Consider the following 16,918-nt stretch of genomic DNA (forward strand, 5'->3'; position numbering starts at 1 on the left):
GTTTTCCTTAATCTTACCCAAGGCTTTTTGATGCCCCTTCTAGTTCTCAAGTCCATTCTTTGGTTCCTTCCTGGCTATCTTGCAACCTTCTAGAGCCCTGTCTGATTCTTGCTTCCTCAACCTTCAGTAAGCTTCCTTCTTCCTCTTGACTAGATCTTCCACATCACTTATCATCCAAGGTACCTTCACAGTACCAGTTTCCATGCCTCAGTGGGACAAACCTATCCAGCAGCAACTGCTCCTAAACAATCTCCACATTTCTGTCATGCATTTCCCCGAGAATCTTTGTTCCCTATTTATGCTCCACAGTTCCTACCTAACAGCATTGTAATTCCCCTTCCTCCAATTAAACATCCCTCTCCATGACTTTCGTAAAAGCCAGAGAGTTGTGATCACTATCACTGAAGTGCTCTCCTACCGATTGATATTAATCAATATTAGGGAAGTTGAATTCACCCATAACAATCCTGTAATTTCTGCATCCTTCCAAAATCTGCCTCCCAATCTGCCCCTGCGTATCTCTGTTGCTACTGGGGGTGATATATAGAAAACTCTCAATGAAGTGACTGTGACTTTCCTGTTTCTGACAACAATGTCAGATTCAATAGCAGACTCGGGAAACAGATCAAACAATTTGTTTTGACTTATCCCATCTATCCGCACCACCCTCCCCACCAACCTATTGCCATTATCCGCCACCTGCAACCACCTTCTCCCCCCCCCATCTTCCCCTAAGACCCCCCCCACCCATTCATCTCTCATTCCCCCTTCCCATTCCACATTTCTGAAGGGCTTATGCCTGAAATGTTGACTCTCCTGCTCCCAGGTTGCTGCTGGAGTAACTGTTGTGCTCTCCCAGGGCCACTCTTTTCGACTCTGACTCTCCCAGCATCTGCAGTTCTCACTTTCTTCCAATTTGTTTTGCCAGTCAGCATGGCTTTATGCAGGGCAGATCACGTCTTTTAATTTGATTTTTTTTTTGAAGGGGTGACGAAGGGTGATCCATGAGGGTAGCGAGTGGATGTTGTTTCTGTGGATTTTACTAAGGCTCCAGAGAAGATACCTCATGGTAGGCTCATTCAAAAGAATAAGATGCGTGATATCCATGGTATCTGGGCCATTTGGATCGAGAACTGGCTTGCCCGTAGAAGGCAGAAGGTGGTGGTGGAAGGGTGTTTTCTGGTTTGAGGCCCGTGATTAATAGTGTCCCGCAGGGAGCTTTACTGGGACTTCTGCAGTTTGTGATTTATATAAATGATGTGGGTGAAAATGTAGATGGGTGGGTTACTAAGTTTACAGATGACACAAAGATCAGGGAAGTTGTGGATAATGTAGAAGGTTGTTAAAAGATACAGCAGGATACAGATCAGTTGCAAATATGAGCAGAGACATGCAGATGCAGTTTAATCTTACCAAGTGAGGTGCTGAACCACGTCCATAGCTCCTTGAATCCAGTCAAATGTTAAGGACAAGTATACACAGTTAACGGCAAGACCCTGAACAGCGGGATCTTGAGGTCCAAGTCCATAGTTCTCTGAAAGTTGCCATGCAAGTAGATAGGCTTGTGACAAACATCTGTGGCATGCTTGCTTTTATTGGTTGGGACATCGAGTACAAGAGTCAGGAAGTCACGTTGCAGCTTTATAAAATTTGGTTAGGCCACACTTAGAGTATTGTGTTCAATTCTGGTTGCCACATTACAGGAAGGACGTGGAAGCTTTGGAGAGAATGCAGAGAAGTTTACCAGGATGCTGTCTGGATTAGTGGGTATTAGCTACATGGAGAGGCTAGAAAAATGAGGGTTGTTTTTCTCTGGAGTGGCGAATGCTGAGGGGAGGCCAGATAGAAGTTCATAAAATTATGAGAGGCATGGATAGGATTGACAGTCAGAATCTTATTTCCCCCAGAGTTGGAATGTTTAATACTAGAGGACATGCATTTAAACTAGAGAGGTGGGGATTCAAAGGCGATGCGAATTTATTGCCACAGAGTGGTAGGTGCCTTGAACATGCTGCCAGGGGTAGTGATGGAGGAAAATAAGATAGGGACATTAAAGGAACTTTTACATACAGACATGAATAAACAAGAAATGGAGGGTATGGATCATGGGCAGGCAGAAGGGATTAGTTTAACTTGGCATTATGTTCAGCACAGCATCACAGGCTAAAGGACCTATTCCTTTGCTGAACTGTTCTCTGCTCTATTTTCAGGCATACACTAAATAAAAACTGGTAAGTCTAAAAACTCTGTTGTATTGCAGACAACTCTTGGTTGAATACAAAAGAATACAAATTTATGGATAATTTTCAATTTTCTACTGCTTCCCCAGTTCACAAAAACTGATTCAGCCCCTTCATTCCTCACTGGCTAGGAAATGGCCAGTGGCCATCGATTGTCAATAATCACCAGGCTACAGGGCTCATCGCTAATGGCCGGCATGGCTAATACTCCCTCACATGTACAACCTCCATTCTCTGGCTCCTGTTGCTCTTTAGTCATCATAACACAGACTTTACTTGCTCTTGCTACATCTCATCCAAACACCACTGCCCACTGCCCCCTCCCTCCCCCCCCACCCCGCCCCTCCAGGCACTGCTACTCTATCACAAATCCTAATGCAGACCCCATCTTGACATTGTTTAACAGGGAAACATTGTGTGTAGACAAGCAAATAATTGCAAATGTGAGCTTTTATTTACAGCCAACTGAAAACAACACAAGCAAAATCAACAGAGGCTGCAGATTATACCCACATCACAAACCAATGACTATTTCACATTAGTTTTGTACATTAGCTTACTGCAACCAGATCATAGAGATTATACAGAAAAAGGCCCTTCTGCCCCTCATCTGCACAGGCCTATCTACACAAATCTCACTTTCCAGCACTTTGGTCAATGGCACTGAATATTGCACCATTTCAAGTGCTCATCCAGACACTTGTTATAACATTTGAAGTTACCCACCTCTACTGCCTTCCAAGACAGTGCACTTGAGATTCCTACTGCCCTCTGCATCAAAACAGATTTCCTCAAATATTCTCAACATCCTGCCCTTCAGGCTAAAAATATGCTCCCGCATTACAGCCCTTCTTCAGTGGCTGCTTCCTATCTATCCTATGCATGTCACTTATCATCTTATTCACCTGAATCAAGTCTCCCTTCATCCTCATCTACTTGAAAGAAAACAACCCAAGCCTATCCAGTCTCTCTCTGTGGTGAAGATTTTCTAACCTCCACAACATCCTGGTCAATTTCCTTTGCATTCTCTTCAGTGCAATCAAATCCTTCCTACACAGTGAGGCAACCAGAATTCACACAGTTGTCAATCAGGTCCTGCCTGGCTTGTTGTTCCTGATGCAACTGAGCTTTGTCAGGAAGATAGACAACTTGGCCCCTTACCAACAACACGCACCCTTCCACAGCCTACCCATGTTAGTGAGTTTTGAGAAGATTTGTAGCTCAGGTTGAGGTTCTGGATGTAGGTTTGCTCGCTGAGCTTGGAAGGTTCATTTCCCAATGCCTACCAATGTGGTTTCTCATACCCGCTGATGATTCTCCCAAAGTCCTTGTCACCAGCATCAGTACAGCGTAGAGCTGGAAAATGGAAAGCAGGCCAAGCAGCACCAGAGGAGCAGGGCAGTCAACGTTTCAGGTTCTGACCAAAGATTCTGACCTGAAACATCAGCTCCTCTGATGCTGCTTGACCCATTGTGCTTTTTCCAACTCCTCGCAGTATCAGTTTTCCGGCATCTGCAGCCCTCCTTGTTTCCTTGTTGTCACCACCTCCACACATGCCACTGCTTTCTCTCAGCAGCCTTGACTGCACCACCCCCATTTGGTAATGAGTCCCCTGCACCATTCTCAAATGATCAGTGCACAGACACCAAAAGTGTATTCACCCCAGACTTAACAGGGGACAATGAGCTGCCCCTATGCACGACTGACCAGATGCCTGATCGCTTTGGAGGACCCAAATTAATGAGGTGAGGTTCCCCAGACTGCTTGTGCTAGCCCTACATAATTGACTAGAGGTCACACACTTGTATGTAACTGTATATGTCCCCTGAGTATTAGTGGCTTGAACAGACTGTGTAGTCACCAGATCTCACTATCATAAGTCACAGCACGAAGCAAAAAGTGAAGAGAACTGCCAAGCCACCAACATGTACAGACTGCTCGAAACACAGCTCTCTTAAAGATACCTTTATCCATCAATGACCTGTGAAACCGAAATCCCTAAGAAGAAAATCTACAGAGGCAGATACAAAGGGAAGATTCGACAGCTGCCTGGTTTTGAAATATGAATTTTTGGTAAATCTTAAGCGGGGGTTTGATCAGACTAGTCTTATAGAGGGGAAAGTAAAAGATAGGTGAGAGGAAAGAGTCGTAATTAGTTGTTATTTAATTATTCTCTGTTAGACTCTAAGAAATGAAGTTGTTAATTTTTACTTTAAATAGTACTTGGCCTCTCTAATTTTCACAGATTACTGCACGGGATAAATCTTTTCTGTATTGCTGGTTTAAATTAAGCAGGGGGGTTTACCCTGTATTGTAACAGCTGTTACTTGGTGATAATCTTGCTACACAGAAAAGATGTAGTCCGTAGTTTCCGACGTTGAGCTCGGTTTCCCCAAATTTCTTGCGCAGATCTGCCATGTCTCACCACAGTCCACATCATTCGTAAGACTCCACCCATTGCAACCATGTAATATGTAAATATGCATTTTTACTTTTTTTTTAAAAAAGAGATTTCTTCTACTTTCGTCTTGTGGAATGGAATGCTTTCTTAAATTCAGTACTTGAAAACAAAGTGAAAATGGAATAGAATTTAATTTTGAACTTAAAAAAAAACAACCTTTTTCTTGACTGCCAAACACTTTTGACTATTTTTGTTTCATAACATACTTTCTGAAAATAAGGACGCTGCCCAGAGATCAAACAAGCTTCCTAATTTTTACAACTATTTCTTCAAGCAGAAAGCCAACACCATACTGTGTAAGGAAAATAATGAGCTAAATTAGGCATGTGAAAAATATATCAAGTAAAAGAGCTTCACGAAAAAGATCATTAAAGTTACAAAAATGTGTCAATGCCTTCCCAACCCCATACTGAGTTAATGTTTTCCAGCCAGTCCACAGCGTCCTGTTAATTTCACTGTGCACATATGCAGGGGAAGGACAGGCAAAAGGAGAAGGCAGAGAAAAAGGAGAAGCCAAGAAGTTAAGAAAAAAAGAAAATCTCTAGAATCAGGAAATCCCTGCAGTATGGAAGCAGGCCATTTGGCCCCTCGTGTCCACACTGCCCCTCTGAACAGCATCCCACTCAGTCCCACCACCCCACCCCAAACCTATCCCTGCAACCCCACATTTTCCATGGCTAATCCACCTAGTCTGCAGATACTACGGGGAATTTAATATTGGCCGTCTACCTAACCTGCATATTTTTGGACTGTGGGAGAAAACTGGAGCGCCCAAAGGAAACCCACACAAGCATTGGGAGAATATGCAAACTGCATACAGTCACCCAAGGGTGGAATTAAATCCAGGTCCTTGTTAATGTTAGGCAGCAGTGCTAACCACTAAGCCACTGTTTTAGGTTAAAGGAAAATTAAAGGAAAGAAAGGAGCAAAGGGGGAGTATAACAAGTAACTTGCAAATGAACAACTGCATTATGAGAAAGAAAATTTGATCAATATGGATTCCTTAACAATGAAGTGCAGTTATGAAAATACAGACATGTTAATTAATTACTTTGTTTCAGCATTCACAGCAGAAGACAACAAGGCCCAAAAAACAATTATTTAATCAGGCAGAAGAACACAACAAAATTGATGCATCGAAAATAATAGTGAGAAAGAAACTATCTCGAAAGAACGAACAATCCCCAGGATCAGCTGGCCCCATAATCATCCGCTTCCAAACATCTCTAGAACATCCATGCAACAACCAGACAAAATAATTCAGGATAGTGAGACTTGAAACAGCTCAAAATCTTTCAGCTGATGACAGCATAACATGAATTTATCAAGCATAGGTCATACCTACAAATTTGACAGTGTGGTCTGCAGCAGTGACCATAGTGATCTTGGAGACTGGGAATGCCTATGCATGTTATTTCCATGAACCCCCCACCCCAACAAAAAGTTTGACTCGAACTCTACGGCAATCTTTATGATAGATTGTTAGCTCAAGTTGAAGCTTACTGAAGTAAAGACAGATGATTAACCTGATTTGGAATTTGGTTGAGTGGAAATGAAAAAAGAGGGTACGGGTAACACACAGAAATATCCATTTGCAGACCATTGGCGTCCTGCAAGTTGTGGTTGTGGGTTGTGTGTTGGGGTCTCAACTACTCACTTTATTCATCATTAACTCCAATAACTGGATAGAAAGCTGCACTAAAAATCTCTCTCTTTGAATATGTATAGATGGAAACAAGACGTTACAAAGAGATATTGCAGGAGTGAACGCGTGAAATAGAGCGGTTATCTTCATGGTAGGCAAATAAGATCACCAAAGTAAGTGGAACTTTGAGTGGTGGGAAGTTAGAACCACTTCGACCCCCAAGAGTTACTTGAGGTTTGGATATAAAGATCAAAGAAATGTTAGCAATTCTTACAGAAACTAAACCAAAAAGAAGGCTAATGACATTGGAACATTTGTATTCAGAGGAAATAAATACAAGGAGATGCTTCAACCTACATAACGCATGGTTCGATCACACTTGGAATATTCTGAGCAATTCTGGGCATCACACCTTTGGAAGGACAGGGGAAACAAAATGCAGATTAGGAGAGCACTTTGTGGAATACCTGTCCATCAAAGTTTCTGTCGATGAAAGTGACCCCAAGTTTGCCACTTCAGCACATTGAGTTTTCATGCTAAAATCTCTGACTCAGGCATACTAAAGTGCTCCAGTGAGGGTCAATGCAAGCAGGATGATAACATTTCATCCTGCACTTGGAAGTGTTGCAACCTTCAGGATTAAACATACAGATTAACAATTTTAGAGGGAACATGAACATGTCCTTCCATATCTATCATGTATCTCCACACCCGGTCTTGTAAAGAAACAGTTTGCATTCATCACAGTCAAATCATTTCCACATATCAATACTCTCCATTAATACTTACACAGCTTCTCTTCTTCCCAGATTTAATATCAACAATCTCCTTCTCAGCCATTCTTTTCTTCTCCCTCTCTGTGTGTGTCTGTCTGTCTCTCTCTCTCTCTCTCTCTGGGCTGCCTCTCCACCTATCCACCCATTACTTTCCTACCCATCCCCCAAGTCATCAGCATAAATACCATCTTTCAGAGCTGCTATCAGTTCTGATGAAGAGTCACTCGAGTCAAAACAGTAACTCTCTTTTCTCTCCACATGTGCTACCAGACCTGCTGAGTTTTGCCAGCATTTTGTGTTTATTTGTTTCAGTTCTCCAGCACCCACAGGTCTCTACTTTATTTTAGCATTTACTCCATGGCCACATCAACAAAGTTCTGCTGGTCTCTCCAACAGGATTTCCATTTTAATCTTTCCTTTATTCACCATCATTATTTTTGTTTTCACTCCAAATGTTTGACAAGGTATTAGCCAAAACTCACTTCTACAATCACATCTCACTGCTCAGTGATTGCTTCCCTCTTAAAGGCTCACCCATGAGGACGCCAAAAAACATTTCAGCCTTTGAGATTCAAATCCAACCAGGATCACAGGTGATGGGATGTACAAAGCTCCTCAGACAGCTTTTCTTGCTGCATACTGGGATCAACACTCTGTGCCATGCACAATCTCTCTCTCTCTCTCTCTCTCTCTATGTTGTGACATTGTCTTGAGAGCTGTCCAGCTCCCCTAGTTGCACTTCAGCTCATTTGAAACTCTAGCAAGAAACTTTTTCCCTTCCTTTCCAGCATTAAAGGAACATATGCTTCAACAAATCAGAGCTATCCACACTCCTCTGAAACTTGTCTCCTCACCCCTTGCCTTTGAATCCATCCCTCTCCTAACCCTACCTTTTATCAGGTATTTACTCTCCCTCTGACCTTACAATGACTAGACTCAGCAGAGAGTTGAACAAGGTCAACCAGGTGGATTTCAAAGAAGGAGTTCCCTGATTGGGGCTGTTATTCTGATCCAATGAGGGAGCCTTAGCTGACCGATATTAATAAGAGAGAGGTTCTGTTCACTCAGAGCCGGATCAGTGTCAAGGAATCGCTGCGTGTAAATAAGGGGCAACAGCATGGTGGGATATTTTGTGGAGTTATTTCATCGTGCATAGAACATTCAGCAGAGTCCCTTTGAATTTCCACCTCAAATAATTTTGGGCACAAAATGACATTGAACTGCTGTTCCAACACCCTCACTTCCATGCCCATTTCTTGGTACATGTGTTTTGTTCCCATCCCACAGACTCCTTCAACTGCCTCTAATATACCCCCTCCACCCGAATCACTCCCTCTCTTACTTGCATTTGACCTTTTCATTGAGAATCAATGAAATAATATTAAGATGACCAACTTATCTGCTCTCTCAGCCACTCTAGCCTCTCATCCTTAGAACGCAGTATAATCGGTGTTCCCAGATCCAACACTGACTTTGTAATCAAATCTGCTGGCAAGGGTGGTCGTGCTGTTGTCATACTGACCTTTACATCATAGAGGCTCAACACCAGCTGTTGGATCATGACCCCACCATCGAACATTATGTCCATGACTATCATCTCATCAGGGGATCATTTTTATCTTTCCCTTCCCCCACAGCCTTCCAGCTCACAGAGTCCAACCTCATACATCCCGGTCCTACCTTCTTCCTCAAATCATCTGTTCTCCTGCTCCTCGGAGACTGCCTGACCTGCTGTGCTTTTCCAGCACCATACCCTTGACTCTGATCTCCAGCATATGCAATCCTCACTTTCCCCGAGTTGATTCCAATCTCTTCCTGCCCTATGAAACTTATTGCTTCCGACCATTCAAAACCTTCTCACTTGTGATTCTTCTGACGCTTTATGTCTGTTTCAAAACTTTCAGTTTGAAGCCCTCAGCTGCCTCCCCTTCAACAGGAGCAGGCAATTCCTCTACACATTCACTCTCCATCTAACTTAACAACAAACCCTTTGTCTGCCTCCTGGGAGGTCAAATGCAAGAGGAAACAATACTGTAAATGGCTGGACTATAAGGAGCATTGATAAACAGAGAGATCTTGGAGTGCAAATCCACAAGCTGCCTGAAAGGGGCAACACAAGTGGATAATTATAATGAAGGCATACAGTATGTTTGCTTTCATGGATCAGAACATTGAGTAAAGAGGTCGGCAAGTCATGCTGCAACTGGATAAGACTTTAGTCGGGCCACATTCGGAGTAGTGTGTGCAGGTCTGGTTGTCACACTATAGGGAGGATGTGGAGGCTTCAGACAGGATGCACAAGACATCCAAGGTGAGGTCAGACAAACTTGTGCTGAGAAGCAACCTGATGGAAGTACACAAAATTATAACATTCATGGTTAGGGTAGATTGTCGGTGTCTCTATTCTAGGGTGGAAATGTCAAATACTAGGAGGCTTAGGTTAAAGGTGAGCTGGGGGATTTGAAAAGGATATGTGAGAGGTAAATTTTACTCTTTGTTTAAAAAAAAGACACAGGGTGGCAGATGCCTGGGACACACCACCAGAAGAGGTGGTATAAGCAGAAGCATTAGCAAAGTTTAACAGGCAATAAGTTACCAAACTTTAAGACACAGGAACAGGCAGAGAATGGAGGGATATAGACCACATGTGGGGATTTGTTTAGAACAGAATCGTGGTGTGCACAGACATAGTGGGCCAAAGGGTCTGTTCAGGTGCTGTACTGTTCTTTGTTCTGTGTGCTGTTTTATTTTGGCTTTGGAAGGATATATTGACCTTGGACGAAAACAGTGTGGATAAGATCAAGCCAAGAGGAGTCGTCAAACAAACTGGAGGTCTACTCTAATAAAAGCAAACGCAAGACATCTGAAATAAAAACAAAGTGATGAAGAACAGTCACATTTGACTCAAAATATTAATTTGTTTCTTTCCCCACAGATGCTGCCAGATTTGCTGAGCTTCTCCATGTAAATATGTTAAACTTGAACGCTTTTGAATTTTGGAAGTTATGGCTAATTCACTCAAAACTTGCAAGATATTAAAGGAACATACTGTTTCTCCTAGTTTGGAAGTTTAGATCTGCGGGAACAGTTGAAAATTAGAGAAGGCTTTTTGCAGTGAAATTTGTGAGACAGAAGTTTGGAACTCTCTTTCGCAAATAGCAGCTGATGCTAGATCAGTTAACTGTTTTAAATCTGATGGTGATTAATTGTTAGGCAAAATTATTTCAGGATACAGGGCAATTATAGGTATATGAATTTTGGTCACATCAGCATAATTTTGCTGATTGCAGTACAGGCTCAAGGAGCTGAACTTGTTTTCCGATGATTCCAATGTTTTTGTTCTCAGACAAGGGAGTCAGAGAGAGCGAGCGAGCAATTGGTAAATATGGATTTATATTCTACCTTCATAACCTCATACATGCCATAAATGCTGTTGTGAAGTTTAAGTCACTATTGGAGTGCAGACAATATGCATCCTAACAGGGATTCAAAGGACTAATGAGTCCCTTGACTAGTGAAAAATTATTAGTCATTGAAAGTAGCACTGGAGAAATGAATGGGATGGAATAGTTATACATACATCCCGTGGACCTGATCATCAACCAACACACACACACACACACACACACACACACACACACACACACACACACACACACACACACACACACACACAGAAAAGAGGTAGCAGTAGAAATACTTGATGTACTGGTAGTTATTTTTCCAAATTCTAGACTTAAGAATAATTTCTGCAGACTAAAAAGATAGAAAATATTTAAGAAAGGAGGGAGAGAAAAAAAATGGGGAACTACAGATACGTTGCCTGACATCATTGGCAAAATGCTAGAACATGCTAACTGGACACTTAGAAAATACTGGCAGGAATGTGCAGATTCAACATGGATTTACGAAAGGAAAATCATGTTTGACAAAGCCGTAACAATTTGTGTGCATGTAACTAACAGAATAAATAAACAGAAGTCAGCGGATAGTGGTTTTCAGATTTTCTTAGATTTCCAGAAATCTTTCAATAAGACCCCACCCAAAGTTAGTCAGTAAAATGTGAACAAATATGTTTGGGAGAATATACTACCATATATTGAGAATTGGCCAATAGAGATAAAATAAGAAAATAGGAATGAACGAAAAGTAACATTTCAGAATAAGAAAAATCAATTGGTAGACAGGTACAAAGTTGGCAGGGAAAAACACGAATGACTTTCAAAGAAGAGATGGTTTGGGTACAATCGAGGTATATTCCCTCAAATGGGAAAGGTAGAACAAACAAATCCAGGATGTCCCTGGATAGCAAAAAGGTGGAGAATAATGTTAGAAAAATAAAAGAGCTTACAATAGATGCAAGGTAGAAAATACAACAAATAACTAAGAGGAATACCAACAGTTTGGATGGAAAGTGAAAAAGCAGATAAGAGAAATTTATGAGAAAAGATGGGCAGCACAGTACACAGTGCTGCCTCACAATGCCAGGGACCCAGGCTCAACTTCAGCCTTGGGCAACCATCTGTGTGGAGTTTGTATGTACTCTGCATGTCTTCATAGGTTTCCTCTGTCTACTCTGATTTCCTCCCATAGTCCAAAGGTGTGCACGTTAGGTGGATTGACTATGCTAAATTACACAGGCTAGGTGGGTGAGCTGTGATAAATATGGGGTTAGAGAGATAAGGTGGGATGCTGTCTAGAGGATCAATGCAGACTCAATGGGCTAAATGGCTGCGATCGGCACTGGAGGGATTCTATGATGCCGCTCTATAATTAACAAGAAAACAGAATCCCAGAAATTCCTGTACGCATATAAATAGTAAAAGAGCAGTTAAAGGAGGAGTTGGGTTGATTAAAAGCACTGACCCTGTCAGGGCTATGGTGACACAGAAGGAAATTGTGTCACTCTAAGTGTCCAAAATTCATAAAGTAGTAGTAGTAGTAGTAGTAGTATTATTGGATAAATGTTTGGTACTGAAAGCTGACAAAGTACTGGGAATGGATAAGAAGCATCCAAGGATTATGAAGGAATTGAGGGTAGAAATGGCGAAAGCACTCGCCGTAATTGTTAGTCTTCCTTCGACTTGGGAGGTGGTGCTTCAGTGGAGACTGGAAAACTGCAACGATTGCAGCCTCGCTCAAGAAAAGGTTGTAAGGATCATCCTAGCAATTACCGAACAGCCAGTTTATCTTTGGTAGTGTGCAAACGTTTAGAAACGATTATTAGGGATAGAATTAGTAGTCACCTGGAAAAGGTGAGTTGATTAGGAAGAGTCAGCATGGATTTCTCAAGACGAAATCTGATTTAACTGACTTAGTTTTTTTTGAAGAAAGAACAGAAATGCTTGATAAAAGAAATGGTGTTAATGTGATGTGCATGGATTACCAGAAGACAGCCACATTGGGAAACTGCCATGTCAGTCTGAGGCCACCTTTCTCCTCTTTCAGCTATCTGGGCCTACCTGCAGAGCCTCGGCCTAGCCTGCGGGCTCAGGCTGGAGGAGTCAGCTGTGGACCTGTTCCTCTCTCGCCAAGAGTGAGCCAGATAGGTTATTCCAAATATCGACAATGGACTCACGGTCACATTCAACTCTTAATTCCGGATTCCTTTCTACTAAATTCAAATTCCACTATCTGCCATGGCGGGATTCAAATACAGGCCCCTGGAACAGTATCGTCTCTAGATTAACAGTCCAGTGATAATACCACTAGGCAATTGCCTCAATTGACAAAGGGTGATGAATCTCAGGAACTTTTCATCCCAGAAGGTTGCAGATGCTGAACCATCAAGTGTATTCAAGAAGGAGATTATTAGATTTCTAGCTGAAAGTGTGTGTGCATGCACACCACTACCACGCAGATACAAAAGCAGCAGCTCCAAATGTCCATACATGGTGCTTGGTTTGCAGCACCGACTTCAGCTCTGGAAATCAATGCAGCGCAAAAATCTTGGAGGTCAGAGAATTACCCTGTACAGAACTGGTCCTGTAGCCCATCTGTGCCAACAAAACTATGATAAACTTACACAAGCCCCACAGCCGTCTATGGTATGACACTTCACAAGTGCTCAGCCACGTACTTTTTGAAAGGCTGAGGTTTCCCACCTCAAATACTGTCCGAAGCACGAAATCGAAAACAGAAACAGAAATTGCTGGAAAAAACTCAGCAGGTTGGGAGAACACATGGAGAGAAAGTAGAGTTAACATTTTAGGTCCGATGATTCTTCCTCAGAACTGGCAGACGGTGGCCTCGCAGGAATCCATTCCACACTCCCACTACCCTCTGGGTGAATTCATTTTCTCTCAACTCCCCCGAAATCTCCAACCTTTCATCTTAAAAGTGTGTCTTTTTTAATGTGAACAGCTGCTTTTCATATACACTATCCACGTCCCTCAATCTTGTACACCATCAGCTGTAGCCGAACCAAACCTGTATATAACTGCCACATAACCTCTCCCTTATCATCTATGCCAGGACTGATAAAAGGCAAACACCAACTAGCCACGAAACGACACAATCAGCTATCCTTAGGAGCCACACATGCAGGTGACAAGCAACATGACTTCGACTGGGACAACACTACTATTATAGGACAAGCCAAACAGAGAACAGCCAGGGAATTCCTAGAGGCATGGCACTCATCCACAGATTCAATCAATAAGCACATCGACCTGGACCCAATATACTGACCACTGCAACCGACAGCTGCAACTGACAACCGGAAGCGGCAGATTCAAACCACTATAAATGCCGGAGGAAACATCACAGAAGCGCTTCACAGGAGGCTCCCAAGCACTTCTGTGTCACCTAGTCAGGGGACGAAACGTCTGCAACACAAATTCCCAGCTCGGCGAACAGAACCACAACAGGCAAATACCTTGTATGCCTTATTAATCTGCCCTGCCACCATCAGGGAATTGTGGATAAGCATCCCAAGATCCCTCTGCTTGTCTGAGCTTCCGAGTGTCCTGCCAGTGAGTACTCCCTTGTTTTGGTACTTCTCCCAAAGTGCATCGGTTCAAATTATCAGGATGAAATTGCATCTGCCTAGGATCTGCTCATCTGACCCAGTTTATATCCTCAGGCATTATTCCTCCCTGACAAACATTTGGTAAATCTGCGCATCATCTACAAGCTTAATTATTATCCTGCCTACATTCTCATCTACTGGTTTTTGTTAATAGATACCACAAACAATATGGAATGCAAGACAGAATTCCTGATCAAGCCATGCTGACTATCCCTGATCAAACCTTGCCTCTCTAAATGGAGTTTAATTGTTTTGTGCAGATTTTTCTAAAATGCTTTCCCTAACACTCATGAGACACTTAATGGTCTATGGTTCCTTGATTTATCGCTACCACACTTTCTGAAAAATTGAACCACATAAGCTGTGGTCAGAGAGGAATTAAAACTTTGGGTCACGGCTCATAAGGGGGGGAGCATCCAAACCAGCTGGAGCTATATCTGGACCTGGAGACTTGTCCACTTTTAAGCCCACCAAAACCACCTCTTTCCCTATATTATTAGTTCCATGACTGCACATAGACAGCATCGGAAATGAAGTGAGAGAACAGATAAGAAAATCAACTAGTGCATATGTTGTACAAAAGATTCTGCAACATTTTGAGATTGCACCTTAATACATCGCTGATGGACTTGATCTATCACCCACCTTTCTGCGCTTCATCTGTTCCAGCCAGCAATGCATAGAAAATGTGGTAATTTCTCTCCCCAGGGTTCTGCCTCACTACACGGTTCTGCAAAATAAAATGAAGTCTCCACATCCGGAATCTTGCAAACCACAAAATGAACAACTCCCATTATTTTGTTAGGAAAATGATACTAAAAGACACAAATGCTTCAACATAAAATATCCTTACCTTTTCTAATAAATCTTTAAGTCAAAGAATAATCTGTCAAGGTCAACAATTTGATACAATTTTTGTTATGCAAGTAGAACAAAAATCAATATTCTAATAAATTAGGTAATAAACAACAGATTTACAGAAATTCAGGAACAAATAGAAAAATATAGGAAACATCCTCGTAATCCTCTTTTGTTTGCTGTCTATAGGCACTACATCCTTCCTACAGTGTGGTGACCTGAACTGCACACAACCAACCTTGGGACCCTAATTATGAAACAAACTGGACTCTCAAGTTTCTTCTAATGAATCACATTTTGTTTGGCTGTAAAAAGCATTTTTGAATTATTAATGGAGTTGCACTTAGATAGGAATCACATTAAAGGATACAATCTATGATTCTGCCTCCCTGAATATTCCCCTTTTGACAGAAGTTCAGCTTAATGAACTTCCCAAATCGACTGGAGTTGTTGTTATGGATAGTCTTCGCATTACCAAACACTTCCATGATGGGACTGTTGATTCAAAAGAGAGATTTGAATTCAGTAGATTGAATGTACACACTGGCATAAAACAATGACACACAAACTGACTAAATGTTTGATTTTAATTTTCATTTTTTAGAACGAGGCTTAAGACTATAACAAAAATCTCAAGTATCTGTGAACACAGGTTAATACTATTAACAAGTATAGTATTTGTGAATGCTGAATATAATAAGTACTGGTGAAATTTGGAATAGATATCCCTCAGCCTCTAACACTCCATTGAAAACAATCCAAGTTTGTCCAATCTTTCCTTACAGCTACTACACTCCAATCCAGTAATCCTCTTTTGTATGCTCTCTATAGGCACTACATCCTTCCTACAGTGTAGTGACCTGAACTGCACACAATACTCGAAATATGCCCGAGCTAAAGTCTGATCCAACTGCAGCAGGATGTGCCAAAGGCTATATTCAATTCTCCAACCGATGAAGGCAACTCATACTGTGTATGCCTTCTTTAACAACAGATTCACTTGTGTTGACAATTACAGGGAGCTATGGACTTGCAACCCTATCAATCCTCCCAAGGGTCCTTCAATTTACTGTACACTACCTGCTTGCATTTGATCTCCCAAAATGCATCATTGCATACCTGTCCAGAATAAACTTGATTTGCCTTTTCGCCACTCAGCTTAACAAATGGGTCTGTAGGCTGCTGTATTCTTTGATATCCTTCCTCACTATCCACAACTCTGAAAATTTGCAGGTCATCTGCAAATTTACCAATCGGACCACCTACATTTTCATTCAAAGAATTGCATCACAGAGGTTCCAGCAGTGATTCTTGCAGAATATACACCGTCAGGCAGAAAAAAAGCAACCCTCCACACCACCCCATTCGCTTGTATGACCAAGCCAACTTTGTATCCAACTTGCCAACTCACAGAAGACCTCATGTTATGAGTTTACTGGACCAGCCTACCATGAGGGACTTGGTCAAATGCTTTGGTAACGCCCATTGCCTGACCCTCAATCATCTTTGTGACTTGCTCAAAAAATGTAAACAAGACCTCCATGATAAAGCCATGCTGACTTTCCTGAATAAGTCCATTCTACTCCAAGTTCAAGTAATTCCTGTCCCTCAGAATCTTCTGCAAATAACGGCCTAATTACTGACGTGGAGCTCACTGGCTGATAGATTTCCTGGATTATTCCTGTTCCTTCTGAAAGAAATGAACACCATTGACTATTGTCCAGTCTTCTGGGACCTCATCGCTCTCAACACATCCTCCTTCTAAACAGTGCAATGTACTTGCATATCAACATACTTTTCCCAAAACTTACCATTATCCATTTCCGTTTGGTTGGTGAATACCAACGCATAGTATTTGTTCAGTGAGTGGTTGGGAGTGGACTTATCCTTTCGATTGCTACCCCTTGT

The 16,918-nt window shown here is 42.0% G+C and overlaps 1 protein-coding gene across 3 annotated transcripts in view; it reads right to left on the reverse strand.

Moving 5' to 3' along the window:
• myo10 (myosin X) overlaps positions 1-16,918 on the reverse strand; it is a 333,744-nt gene that overhangs the window by 195,154 nt on the left and 121,672 nt on the right. The window contains exons 6-8 of one of the 3 annotated variants that reach the window (XM_087987033.1): positions 15,381-15,505; positions 15,006-15,019; positions 14,798-14,882 (exon numbers count right to left, since the gene is read on the reverse strand). In XM_087987033.1, coding sequence (XP_087843159.1) covers positions 14,798-14,882; positions 15,006-15,019; positions 15,381-15,505 — 224 coding nt within the window. Of the gene's footprint in view, positions 1-14,797; positions 14,883-15,005; positions 15,020-15,380; positions 15,506-16,918 lie in introns of those variants that run through there. The other 2 variants (XM_043689681.2, XM_087987034.1) reach the window with 2 other exon arrangements.

The sequence above is a fragment of the Chiloscyllium plagiosum genome, unplaced genomic scaffold (genome assembly GCF_037043375.1).
Source record: "Chiloscyllium plagiosum isolate Xiang-an unplaced genomic scaffold, Cpla_swu_hap1 HiC_scaffold_5, whole genome shotgun sequence".
Lineage (NCBI taxonomy): Eukaryota > Metazoa > Chordata > Chondrichthyes > Orectolobiformes > Hemiscylliidae > Chiloscyllium > Chiloscyllium plagiosum.